At 35.5% G+C, this 14,734-nt stretch overlaps 1 protein-coding gene across 10 annotated transcripts in view; it reads right to left on the bottom strand.

The window, feature by feature from the left end:
* The window catches only part of CEP170 (centrosomal protein 170), a 132,752-nt gene that overhangs the window by 42,295 nt on the left and 75,723 nt on the right, over positions 1 to 14,734 (bottom strand). For 7 of the 10 annotated variants that reach the window (XM_061160232.1, XM_061160240.1, XM_061160237.1 and 4 more), the window contains exons 9-10: positions 11,292 to 11,455; positions 10,812 to 11,105 (exon numbers count right to left, since the gene is read on the bottom strand). In XM_061160232.1, the coding sequence (XP_061016215.1) occupies positions 10,812 to 11,105; positions 11,292 to 11,455 (458 nt within the window). The remainder of the gene's footprint in view (positions 1 to 10,811; positions 11,106 to 11,291; positions 11,456 to 14,734) is intronic. The other 3 variants (XM_061160241.1, XM_061160242.1, XM_061160243.1) reach the window with 1 other exon arrangement.

Below are 14,734 nucleotides of genomic sequence, written 5' to 3'. Positions count from 1 at the left end.
AAATTTACCTTCAGTTAATTTCTGATTTGAAGATATTTAATTCTAATCCATACTCGAAATGGACTTCCAAAACTTTGATTTTCTTAAATATCTAAGCATCAGCAGTTCCGAATCTATTAAATCTCTTCAAATTGCTTCTGACACTATTTTGAAATAATAATGAAAGACACACACACAGAGAGAACTAATGTTTTTAGGGAAGGGGACTGAAGCTGTACAGAAAGTGTAGTCACATGACTTCCTACAGATTCCTCTTAAAACATCAGAGATATTAACAGCTATACACATATCTGTCAGAGAAGTAGCAATTTATTGATATTTTCCAAGCAAGTAATACGGCCTGAAGTAGTGCTTGCTGTCTGAGCAAGGAAGCCTTCAAAGTTCATACCTATATTTCTGATAGTGTTTTGAAAAATTAATGATACTAATAACTTGTTCAGCTTGAAATCTAAATTGTCATTTTCATGACTCAGTATAAAAAACCTACAACTTTCACGTGAAAACAAAGAAGACAGAAACAGCTATACTCTGTGTACTTTAAAGCTATAGTACTTTTCACATCTAAAAAAGTACATATAATCTGACATGCATACATAACTTAAACACAACTTGAAGTCTCCTCAAAGCAGAGACCAAGCTTGGTAGATTTTCTCATCTTTTCATTCTAGATTTTGTCCCCAGGTGATCGTCACTGAAATCACTAACTGCAAACAGTTACTCAACCTGTCTGCACTTTCTCCTCCTAGATGGCTCAGTTATATCACAAACACACTATGCTAACCTAGGCTCATCAATCTTTTCTCTTCCCCACTATGCAGGGCTCAATTAAACCCCCAAACCTGATAAAGTACAAAATCAGGGTGTCTCTCACTCAGCTAGAAACTTTGTTAGATTAGAAGTCTAAAGTGAGAAAGAAAGAGCAGGTATCTGTCCAACTTTTGTATTTCCTAAGTAGAATCCTCCTCCTAAGTTTGTCAGTTTTTAATTTTTCCAAAGGGCATGGGGAAGGAGCAGGAGTTTAAGGGAACAGAAAATTTCTTTTTGAACTTGTACTCTCTGTGCTCTCTGGTACTGGCAGTTTAAAAATAATTTATTTACCTTAGGGGCTGGGAGTGGTTTTCATGTATTCTTCCCTATAATTCCCTTGATCCAGACAGATGCATCTCTATAGAGAGGGAAGTGACCTGTGACTCCTCTAGGAGCCTCTAGGTTTAGGGTAAGAAGATAGAATTAGGGAACATGTTCTCAATCTCTTCCTTTGAATGCGTACATGTGATATGTAGCAACTCACTTTGGGATTTCACAGCTATACCTCATTGGCTACTTAACAACCTGCTACTGAGGTATGGTAACATTATTTGTAAGTTGTTGGGTTCACCACCATAGGGCATTTAAAAATTAAACAAACAAACTATATAAGCTCAGTTGCTCAGTTGTGTCTAACTCTTTGCGACCCCCTACACTGTAGCCCACCAGGTTCCTCTTCCATGGGATTATCCTGGCAAGAATATTGGAGTGGGTTGCCACCTCTTACTCGTGTGTGTGTGTGTGTGTGTGTGTGTGTGTGTGTGTGTGTGTGTGTGTGTGTGTGTGTGTGTGTGTGTGTGTATTTTTTTTGCTGTCCTTGCTCTCAAGGAGCTGAGGTCTAAATCAGGAGCTTAGGGGAAAAGAAAAACAAAAAAACAGAATGCCATTTGAACCAAGCAGAGGTACTCTGTAGTTAAAAAAGAACTAGGCACTATTTTTAGATTTAATTTTAAATTTAAAGAAACTAAACATTCTTCAGGATGATAAAAGAGTAGCATATATAACACAAAGTGAGCCTATGAAAAGTCTGACCTTGGTTTTTCACTACCATATTATCACTGTCGTCATTATTAGTTAAAGGTTCAGACTATATTGAGAATGTCCAGTGTCTAATTCTGAAATTGGAAGTTGGAGAAGGGGGAATAATGGTCTATCAAACCCAAGATTAACTTTCATGGGGGTAAATATTACACCTACTGAATACTTGAAAGAGGGATCAAATTACATTTGGTAATCTCAGACATAGGTTGCACACATTTTGTGACAGAAAGCTGACAGAAGTGTGAAAAAGGGTAGAGGAAGGGAGAAGACCTATGCATACAAACGGGATAATACTAATGTAGAGCAAAAGAGCAAGTGAATAGCAATAGTTCTCAATGTATTAGCTTAAAATTTTTCCAAATCAGTTGAAATTTGTAATGTATTCTCCCACAGAAATGGAAATGGGGCTTCCCTGGTGGCTCAGATGGTAAAGAATCTGCCAGTCTCTACTAGTTCTAAACAACAGTAGAGTTTCTCATGGGTTATAGAAATCACCTGACACATAATAGTTCAAGAGCTATGCAGAATGCTAGCCATTAACATCAGGGAACAAAATCAGGAAAATTTAATACAAGTTAAATTTTCAATTTTCCAAGAAAATCTAATTTCATTTTTAAAATTCAAAAGCTGACAAATTCACTGGAATAAATGGTTCTGAACGTTTAACACTGTTATTTGTAAATTTAAAATCAGACAAAGTTATAAAAGCTCAGAACGAGGGTACAAAATATATAATTCAGCATGATACACAAATAAACACAAGTACATGCATATTCACGGAGCGTTATTCACAACAGCCAAAAGGTAGAAACAACCCAAATGTCCATTAATGAGTGAACAGATAAAAAAAAATTTGGTATATCCACACAGTATTATTATTTTTTTATTATTCAGTCAAAAAAAGAAGTATTGATGTATGCTACAGCATGGACAAACATTGAAAAGACTGTACGAAGTGAAAATAGCAAGTCATAAAAGGCCACATACTATGAGATCCCATTTATATGACATGGCCAGAAGAAGCAAATCCACGGATGCAGAAAGTAGACTGGTGGTTGCCAGGAGCCAGAGGACAGAGTGACTGCTTAACAGGCATGGGCTTTCTTTATCAGGTGATGAAAATGTCCTGGAGTTACACAGTGTTGATGGTTGCACAACAATGTGAATGTACTAAAACTCAATAAACTGTACACTTCAAACGGCTAATAGAGCAAATGCTATGTGAATTTTGCTGTTTAGTCACTAAGTCGTGTCTGACTCTTTTGTGACTCCATGAACTGTAGCCCATCAGGCTCCTCTGTCCATGGGATATTCCAGGCAAGAATACTGGGGTGGGTAGCCATTTCCTCCTCCAGGGGACATTCCCAACCCAGGGATCGAACCCACGTCTCCTGCACTGGCAGGTGAATTCTTTACCACTGAGCCACCTACCTGTTTGTTTGTTTGTTTTTAAAGGTGCCATATAGAGTTCCAGAAAAACATCTATTTCTGCTTTATTGACTATGCCAAAGTCTTTGACTGTTTGGATCACAATAAACTGTGGAAAATTCTGAAAGAAATGGGAATACCAGACCACCTGACCTGCCTCTTGAGAAACCTATATGCAGGTCAGGAAGCAACAGTTAGAACTGGACATAAAACAACAGACTGGTTCCAAATAGGAAAAGGAGTACACCAAGGCTGTATGTTGTCACCCTGCTTATTTAACTTATATGCAGAGTACATCATGAGAAACCCTGGGCTGGAAGAAGCACAAGCTGGAATCAAGATTGCTGGGAGAAATATCAATAACCTCAGATATGCAGATGACACCACCCTTATGGCACAAAGTGAAGAGGAACTAAAAAGCCTCTTGATGAAAGTAAAAGAGGAGAGTGAAAAAGTTGGCTTAAAGCTCAACATTCAGAAAACTAAGATCATGGCATCCAGTCCTATCACTTCATGGCAAATAGATGGAAACAGTGGAAACAGGGGCTGACTTTATTTTTTGGGGCTCCAAAATCACTGCAGACGGTGACTGCAGCCATGAACTTAAAAGACGCTTACTCCTTGGAAGGAAAGTTATGACCAACCTGGACAGCATATTAAAAAGCAGACACATTACTCTGTCAACAAAGGTCTGTCTAGTCAAGGCTATGGTTTTTCCAGTAGTCATGTATGGATGTGAGAGTTGGACTATAAAGAAAACTAAGTGCCAAAGAATTGATGCTTTTGAACTGTGGTGTTGAAGAAGACTCTTGAGAGTCCCTTGGACTGCAAGGAGATCCAAGCAGTCCATCCTAAAGGAGATCAGTCCTGTGGGTTCATTGGAAGGACTCATGCTGAAGCTGAAACTCCAATACTTTGGCCACCTGATGCGAAGAGCTGACTCACTGGAAAAGACTGTGATGCTGAGAAAGATTGAGGGCAGGAGGAGAAGGGGACGACAGAGGGTGAGACGGTTGGATGGCATCACCAACTCAATGGACATGGGTTTGGGTCCTGGCGTGCTGCAGTTCATGGGGTCGCAAAGAGTCAGACACGACTGAGCGACTGAACTGAAAGGCACCATCTGACCTTACCTTCTTCCTTTTCATCTGTCTGGGTAAATCTCTGTCCTTTCCCAGAACCTATCCTACATCCTTGATTCTTCCTATTCTTTTGGAATCTTACAACCACCTTCTTTTCCTTTTTCTTCACTGTTTAGCATTCTTTTTCTATTAGTTCCTCCTTTTGTATATTCAAATCACACTCAGTTCTTATCTGATGCTTCTACAGTTAAAATGTCCAGTTTGTCTCCTTTTTATGGCTTAATTCATTGTCATGCATTCTTTTCTTTCATACCTAAAATCTGGCTGCTCATCAATTACCATCTTATGTTTTCTTTGCCAAACAGATTTTTAAGCATTAAGTGCTTAAGTGGGTATTAATAGAAACTCAAAAGTATTTCTAGATTTCTACTAATCAAAGAAATTCCCCTGAAACTTACACATTTCTTCTGATGCAACTAATAGTCTTTTGCAGCTTTCATATTTCTTATTACAAAGAAAAACTTACAAAACACATGTTTTAAACTATACATTTTAACAAGTTATTTTGGAATCAAGATATAAACAAATTTCAGCACATAAAATATAGGAAAATCTGTTTGTGGAGACCTTACTGCATTTAATCAATCTATAAATTCACTGAAATACATTAGCTAATATATAGCTAACCACATATAAATATTGATAAACATAAAAATCAAGTCAGTATTTTTTCTTTCTCATTTATCCATTCAAAAGATAATTACTGATTGTCTACTACATACTAGGCACTGTTCTAGGCACAAGAAATACAGACAGGATCAATACAAATGAGATCATTCTAGAAAGGATAGAGAGAAAATAAACTAGCTAGAGGTAAGTTCTATAAAGAAATCATAGTAGTATTATAAGAGGGTAATGCTGGGGCTATATTATAGATAGAGTGGTTAAAGAAAGCCTCTAAAAGTAAATAATGAGAAGGAGGTAGGCATGCAAAACTAAACCAAAAAACCACACAGGGAAGAGCTTATTAGACTAGGGCACAGTAAGTGAAAAGCCCCTAAAAACCAGGAAAATAAATAAGATCTCTTACACCAGTAGAGAAAGGAAAATCTGGGCAAACCTTTTAAATCTTAAGCTTTTAACTGAAAAAAAGGTGAGGGTTTCCTTATGAAGCTTTGGGGATTAATACAGCGGTAAAGAGTTTCCTGTACCTAAGAAGGACATGGAGTGTTAAAAAGGGGAGAGAAGCATCAACAGAGTGACCAAAACTGAATTCTCCTGATACAAAAGAGTTTTTTAAGTTGTTCAGTGAAGAGACAGCACGAAAGAAGATTAACATAAAAGAAAAAAAATCAAGCTGTCAGAATTTACCTGTTAAGAACCACTATTTGCTTCAGCCCTTATATTAACTCAGATTATTTCTGGATTGATAAGAATTAGAAAAAAAAAAAATTAAGTCAAATTCCAAATGCAGCCTCTAGTATCAAGGTCCTCTTTTACTATTCAAGGCTCTTATCTGATCTCTTTTCCTTTAGTTTTAGTTCCCAGACACCTGATTGAGTATATGAGTGGACTCTGTACATACCTCCCTCATCTGTGTTCTAATAGGCTCTCTACCTAGATTTTGACTCTGCTTTATCACAGGTCCCTGGCTCTGACTTGAACCTAGAATCTTGCTGTGAATGTCAGAGTTTGGAATATCTTCATTCCAAATTGCTTACACCTGGATCCAAGTTCTCAGCACTGACTTCCTTTGGGATGTCTCACTGCTGTCGACGTTTCTCACTTTGTCTCTCCAGTCCTGTATAGCTCTCCTGGTTCTGGATTCTTCCCTACCACCTGTTGCCTACAGAATCAGCACTGATAGATACAAGGAGCCATGAAGGGAGAGAATATGCTAATAAGAGGCATTGGGGGAATTAAACTCAGGAAAGAAGTATCTGGTTGAACTGGTCTATGGTATTAAATTTATGGAGAAGAAAAATACTTTTTTCAAAAGAACCTCAAGCCCTCTACAAAGACCAGTATTTTTTCTTTTCATTTAATATCTGGCTTTCTGTTTTCACTACGAGTCTTTCTCATTTAGCCTAGAAGTCTATGAAGTAGCCCTGACAGTATCCTCCTCTTCCCTTAGCAGTGTTTTGGATGAAGGAGTGGGAGAAAGGAACTGGCACTATGATGGGTTCTCTAGGTTATTACAGGAAAGTCAGAGGAGGGAGGTCTAGGGGAGGCTATCATTGCAGCGGAAGACAATTACCTTTAATCCAGGCAGTTATCAGCACTTTCTTATTATAGCACATCTCCATGTAAGCTTAGATGTAAAACTTAAGAGTTCTTTATAAATAACAGACATTTGCGTTAATATTATAAAAAGTAAATTTGGGGACAAAGCATACAGTAAGTTTTATCTACTGACAAACACACAACAAAGACGTACAAACCAAAATGCTGTAATCCCGTTACTTGGAGGTTGGGGCAGAGAGATCTCAGTGCCTTTGAATCACATAACAGTATAACTGACACAGAAAAAGATAATGGCGTTATAGCTCAATCACCTCTTTAAAGAGATCCTACTTTAACAGTATGCAACTTCTCCTGAGTTGCAAGGCAAGTATATGTTCTGCTTATCATCTCTAGATGCAGAAATACAGTGTACTTTGGGGAAAAACTGAAAAGGCATTCTAGTGCTTATCATATTTAATGTCAGTGTATCATATGAAACTCCTGCTGACTCACTTTTATTAGTCTGTCTTTGATTCCAAGGTGCTATTGTTCTTTTGGTTTTCTCTTACTCCTATGTTTGACCCTCCTTTATTCACTCTTATTCCTTTGTCCACCTATACTGGTGTTGCTAAGAATTTCGTACTTTGCCTCTTTTCACTTTTTTTATACTCTTTCCAGGTGATCTCATCTGTATTTTGCATTCACAGCTACCCTCTTGTAATTCCAAAAATGTTATTTTAGCCCAGATCTCTTACCTAAGATCCAGACATTTATATTCAACTGACTACTGGACATGTCAGTAGCTTTTTAATCATCTTCTCTGCTTCCAGCCTTTCCAACTTTCAATCCATTCTTCACACTATGACAGTGATTTGCACGTCACTGCCAGATTTAAAAGTGTTCAATGATTCACAATGGCATTCAGCATTAAAAAAAACACTAAAGTCCTTAATATGATATGGAGGGGCTGTCAATGTCTAGTCCAATCTCATCTCTCTGAAAGTAAGTGTCGTCCTCTGAACAAGGCCTCTACCCTCCTGCGCTTTTGAAAAGATTACTCCAAATTTCTGAAAACTTCTCCTTGACTATGCCCATTATGGGATTAACCCGTATGCTTCAAAATGAGCTCGGTTGGCAATTAAATTCGGTACTTACTGAGGACATTTTATACACCAGGCACTAGGCTCCTGCAGTCATGGAGTTTATATTCTTGAAAATGTGCACATGTGTGTGTTTGTGTGTGTATTATAGGGGAGCAGAGAGGCAAACAAATAAATAGGAAACTATCAAATGGTGATAAAGCTTATGATTAAAATGAAACAAGCTGATCTGACAGCACGGAGGTGGGGAAGTGTGTTTCCTTAGATTGGACAGCTAAAGACTTCTCTGAGGAAAACCTGATATCTCCTCATGGAAGCTATTCGTACCCTTGCTTGAACAGTCTGCTTATCAAAGCATCCACCATACTACTTTTAATGCATATGTTTTCAGTTGTATATTTCCATGCCTCCATATACTTAGTTCTTGAGGGGAAGAACTCTGTCTTTTCCATTTCAATCTGTCTCCTAACACAAAGCTTGGCACATGGCAGATGCTGAATAAAGGTTGAGAAAAAAATTAATGAAATAAACCAGCTCTCAAATGAGGGAGTAAAAATGGAAAGAGACCACATTGAAGTTTTCAGACCCAAATAACAATTACATTCAGATGGACAACAGCTGGTGGTCCCTACTTCCATCCCACACACTCTAAAAGGGAGAAAATGGATGACAAAGCTTACCCGAGCAACTTGATATGATGTCTGAATCTCCTCCCATCCTCCCAAAGTCCTTCTTACGCCCTGATTCTATTTTGGGTCTTTGTTTTCTTCATGCTCACAGGTTACTTCATTTTCTTCAGACACTTGTTTCCCCAGAGCCTGACTTGAGTTAGCCTGAATCTGACCTCTAGCTTTAACCACAGCCAGTAGAATCTCAGTTCTTTTTCTTTGGCATTCACAACGTAATGTAGTGACCCCTGCTTTTCCCTACAATTATGGCCTTAGCTTTGTTTTCTGCTTTACACAAACTAAGAATGACTGAATTATCTACTCAGTCACATTCTGACATTATTCCCTTAAATGAATCCTGCTTTAGATTCTTGGTTTTCTCTATCCATAGTGTGACCATATAATTTGTCAGTGAAATTGGGACTCTTTTTGAAAATGAAAAAAAGGATGCTTATTATGGACAGCAGGTATACACCAGGTTTTGTTGTCCTTCTCTTCATCCAGCAGTTTACTTTTCAAGAGTCTCAACTGCCAACAATGACTTCCTTCTTGACTTTCTGTTGTTGTGGCCAGGCTATTTCCTTGCACTTTAACTTCCATTTGAGTTTCAGATTTGACCTTTTCAATGCTGAGGAACTTTTTAGGATTTATCAAAACCTAGCGTAGAGATTCATACATGGAAACTCCTCATAAGGTTAATAACATAGCTAACATTTATAGACCTTTTATCATAAGATAGCATTTTAATAATAAGCCTCATATATTTTATTGAATTCTTTTTGCAATCTAGTGTTCATTCAGTGTACTTATATCTGGTACATCTAGTACAGATCTGTCTGCCTATGAGTGTTCATGTTTTTAAACTACTACAATATAATCTCCCACTGAAAGATCTTTTAATAGAGAAACATCAATAAACTATAAATGAAATATATAAACTACACTAGAATAAAATATTAATCTGAATTTTAAAACTTATTAGCTTTCTTTTTTCTTTTCAAAACCTAACCTTTTATTTTCTACTTGACAGTATCTTAAATAGCAATATACTTGTTCTCCATAACCAGAGGAAAAATTATAAACTTTAATCTGAAAGTAATGTCATTACTGATTCCCAGTGTTGAAAATAATTAGAAATGACTGAGTCATTTTCTATTGCTACGACTGTGTTCTTAGCTTTCCTTTACTATTATTAGAAATATTACTTTATCTGTTTGTTAATTTTTAAAAACTTATTTCTCTTTTTTTATTTATTTCTCTCATTAACAACTATCATAACATCTATTTCCTAAACTAATGGGTTTCTAAAAGTCTGAAGCTCTATACCCTAGCACTGAAAAATTTTGAGCATTTGCTCAATAAATGGATGTTAGAAATTTTATATATATATATATATATATATATACACACACCAATGTAGTAATAGACTGTATACACTATAGAACACACTCTTAAATAGAAATAAAAACTATGAAATTAAAAGTAAATATAAGTCCTAATAATTTTGCTGCTTCTCAAAGGGTTACCTTGTCTATTCTCTAAAAGATCACTGTGTAAGCTCATCATCTGAACTAGTGTATCTCAAATGTTAATCTGCGTATGAGCCCTACTTTTAAAGCAGATTCCTTTTCACTATGTTTAAGATGGACTGCAGATTTTGTATTTCTAACAGGCTCTCTAGTGATGTTAATGCTGCTCACATGCTAAGTAATGAGAACTGAAACAAGAGATTAATGCTTAGCCAAATTTATGTTTCTATCTTCCAGGGGTAAAATACACAGCAGATTCTAAAGTCAATCTTCCATTACTGGGGGCAAAACTACTTTTTAAACCATACAACAATCATTATACATATTAATCAAAAACAAAAATAAAATCTGTAATGTAAATAATCATCATGACTAGGTATACCCTTGGTTAAACTCAGAGTATCATAAACACACTGATTTGGCTTTTACACATTTCTTTTCTATCACCACAGACAGCAGTGAATAGAAAATAAGAGAAGAAACTAAGGAGAAAGAATAAAATGGATTAAAACATGTATTTTCATCTGCTTCCAAAATAAAATGAGTAGGCAGGAAACCTTTGTTTAACTATTTTCAACTGAGGCTCATGTTTATATTAATGGAGTCAACAGCAATCAGGCTTTCTTTGATTTTTAGTTTTTAAATGCAAAGTGAGCATGGTCAAGATACAGCATTTAAAAAGTCAATCTTAAATTATTACAACTTTAAAAGGTCCAAACAGCTTATATGTACAGAACTTTACATATGAAACTCAGGCAAATTCAGAATATAAGCAGAACAAAATCAGAAAGTATTTTGGTCTTATTGTTAGGTTTCTAGCTCCCTAATAAAATCCTAAAGTTTTAATATACTAACTACATGAAAACATTTTATATCCTCTAATAATTTCCAACAGTTAAATACACCACGAGAAAACTAGTACCAATTATTTACCTTGTCAATCATTTTTCTTGCTTCCACTTCCTCACTGTTGGGATTCTCTAACTCAATGGTATAAGTACCCTTGTCACTTTGGTCATCATCATTATCCTTTTCAGAAGCAGCGGAAGTAGCTTGATTTTTTAACATTTTATCCATCTCCTGGCTTGGTCTGTGCCCAAGACTCCCTGAACTTCTTAATAATGCAGTTTGTAGGAAGGGAATTGACACCGATGGCTCCTCTGATTTCTGTTTTAACAATTTCCCATGTGGAACACCATGCCCCCCTCTGTGGTGCGCAGAGCTAGTCTGTAAAGACAAAGAAACCACTTTGGCATCTGCTGTTGGAGATTTTGTTTTTTCAAGTTTTGTATGTGGTGCTGAATAAGTAGTTTCCTGACACAAGATTCCCATACTCTGAGTGAAAGAATATGACCTTCTTTTTCTGGGATTGTCTTCATCAAAGAATGCAATCATAAAAGCAGTTTGACTTACAACAGCTTGGTCTTGATGCTTTTCAGTAGTCTGGGCCTTCTGTAGTTTTTTCTGTTCTGAATGGTGGCGCCTTAAGTGTTCCTCAAGAGTTGCACGCTTGCTACAACGCCTGTGAGCCCCAGCGTTTTCTGAGTCGCTTTGTGTACCGTCATCATGTTTGTTTCCTGGACACAGAAAAGAAACCACATAATAGAGAAGGGAAAAAAATCCTATGTAGAAAATCAAAGCATATACAAAAGTGCTGCTTGTTCTGCCCCTCCCCCCTTTCAATCCAAAGTCATATGTTCTTCTCAGTAACAGGCTCTGCAAACTTCCCTCAATTGCAATGCTTACATTCAAATTTCATCAACCAACAATGAGTCCTTTATAAACACTTGAATAGGATTACTTTTCTTTCTTCAAATTTTAACTTTATAATAGTTCATCAATGCCTTAAAAGATAAGCAGTGGTACAACATCTGTAATAGTCTGTGTTTGTAACATTAAATATTAATCCTGCCTTTAAACTTTATATGTTATTTAAACAATCAAAAATTTATATATAGCATTAGAAAGGAAAAGACAAAAAAAAGTGTGATCCCACCAAAATGCTTATCATTACACAGGAGAAGAGAATGCAAATGCTATAAAAAACAGTGTGATGAATCGTTAATTTCAGTGATGTTCAAAAACAGTGTGATGAATCGTTAATTTCAGTGATGTTCAAAACTTCCAAAAGTACAGCATTCCTTTCCTTTTTAATATATAAAAATGTAAATTTGCAGTTTCTACCAATTACTGTACAATTCTTTACAAACATCTTTCTAGCTATGATAATTTCTGCAATTTTGTATGTGTGCTCATTTAAACTCTGGTGGCTTCAATGAGTTAAATAAAGCATGCTAAAAGGTCTAGCGTGGAAAAAGCATAGACTATGAAATCCTATATAAACCTACCAGACAAATGGCACGTTGCTAAATATAACAAGATAAAAATATGTTTTCTCCATTAAGCATATAGAGTCAAGATAGAATACTGCAGTTGAATTTTGAAAGCATCAGCTTCCTAACAGAGGCTTTTTGTTACTCTTCATAGCTCTGTTAAGGATTAAGTGTGAAACTTTATGAAAACTACTTGATTTTTCACTGATTCAGAATTCTTATCATATAAACAGTAAGTACACTAGAGGAAATAATCAAATGACAATTATTATATTCTTACAGCATCAATTTAATGGAAAGTTGAGTTATTCTATGTGTGTTTTAGACTGAGTCACAAATGAGGGCTTAAAAGATAGCTCTTTAGAAAAGAAAGCTTAAATGAATCTAGTCAACCAGAACCAGGTGTATTTCAATACTTTCAGAACTAAATCTGAAAATCTTCCTTCAAATTAGCAACTACTGAAAATGTAATACGAAAAGAAAAAAAAACAAAAATAAAATGGTGTTTAGTTTAATTAATGGAATTCCTGTCTTGGTAATTAATCTAGGGATAAAGGATAGGCAGATGGAATGCAGAAGCAAACAAAACCACTAGTTCAAATACAAAACTCATGAAAAATAGGACATTGTAAAACCTATTTCATATTGCACTGGATATACTGAAAAGGAATCCAGTTTGTTAAGAGCTGTAAATAACTAAACTCCCATATTTCATGTGTCATGGGACCAGATAACCCACATTACACACATATACAATATGAAAACACCATCTTTACAGACTCTAGTTCTTGTTCAGTTCAGTTCAGTCCTGTCACTCAGTCATGCCTGACTCTTTGCAACCCCATGGACTGCAGCATGACAGGCTTCCCTGTCCATCACCAACTCCTGGAACTTACTCAAACTCATGTCCATAGAGTCAGTGTTAGTTATATGTTATTTCTTGTAACAAGTTATATGTTATAACATAGTATATATGTTATAACATATGTTGTAACATATATATAACATATAGTCATATGTTATGACATACTTATATGCTAATTCTTGTAACAATGTATAAAAATTTGGTGCTTATCTGGTGTCAGGGCTTTTCAGTATCTTCTAAGTTATAGGTTAAAGGGTTACAGATTAGCCATTTTCTTTGTAGAAAATTATTCTGCTTTTTCATTTCCCAGTGTTATACAAGATAACACATCTGATCAGAACTATAATTTTTGTTATTTAACAAAAAAATCATTAGGAACTATTAAGATTTTTTCTGTTTTGTCCATCATTAATCATGCACTAATATGTTGAAGTTCTTCTAGTATTTTTTAGGATAGATTGACTGTAACTAATCAGTAGCTGTGGCCAAAAGAAACTTCAACTCTCCTAAAGGGTAAAAGTATATGGGCTTTGTGAACATCATTATCTTCACTGTCCCAAAGCATGTGCATTTCACTCTTGCAGGAGCAAAGTTGTTTTGTTTTGCCTACTTTCAAGTTTTTGACTGATCTAAGCAGTTGCTGAATGTCTAATTATTGTAAAATAGTTTCTATTTGCTATACTTATATTAATTTAGAGTCTAGGTATATACTTTTGATCTCTTAAATTGTGGAAAATCTTCATCTAATGATGGCAGGTCTAACTTTGGGGGAAAGTAAAATGTCATTTGTAAATAAATCTGAAAAAATAAAATGGATAAATCTTGGATCAAAAATGAGGCATATTCACAAAGACATTTTCTTAGATGGTTTGTAAAATGTCCTAAAGGCAAATTTAAAAGTAGGGTTCTATGCAATGGCAACATACTAGAATGTATCTACCTATAAATGAACTCTGAGGGATAGTAATAATTTGTATAATTTCTGGTAAGGATTTAAAAAATCTAACATAATATATAAATACAGTCTGAATGTGAACATTAATGCCTCTAACGAGAATCAAAATAACAGCTAAAACAGAAAATCATCATTATAAGTAAAATTACAGTTACAATAAAAGGGTGTAATAAAGGTTTTTCTTTTTTTTTTGGCCATACCACATGTCATGGAGGATCTTAGTTCCCCAACTAGGGGTGAAACCTGTACCTCCTGCAGTGGAAGCAGAGAGCCTGAACCACTGGAATGTCAGGAAAGTTCCATAAAGGTATTTTTTAATGGTGGTTTCTCTCGTAGCTCATTTGTGTATATTTATTAAGGGTGGTCTAAAGAATATATTATTTCTAAATTTTCAAAGTTTACACTACTTTTTACATTATTCTAGGATATCAGTCTTATTTTATCCAATCCATAAAAAATGATCAGTTAACAAATGGGTAGCTTTTATACATAAGCTTTAACCTATATATATCTCAATACATGGATAGGTCTCAATTATATATGCTATTATCTTAGTAGGAGTAAAAACAATTACATGTCAAAAGTGTGTATGCCAGGTAACTGCTTATGATTATAATTAAATATGTTAATAGGCCCTGGCAAAGAATTAGGTAATCATACCATCTCACTATCTCGAAATGCCTTAGAAGCAAGTAGGAAATAG

Source organism: Dama dama, chromosome 14 (genome assembly GCF_033118175.1).
Source record: "Dama dama isolate Ldn47 chromosome 14, ASM3311817v1, whole genome shotgun sequence".
Classification (NCBI taxonomy): domain Eukaryota; kingdom Metazoa; phylum Chordata; class Mammalia; order Artiodactyla; family Cervidae; genus Dama; species Dama dama.
Note: the sequence above shows the minus strand (reverse complement) of the source record. Positions and strands in the feature narration are given on the sequence as shown.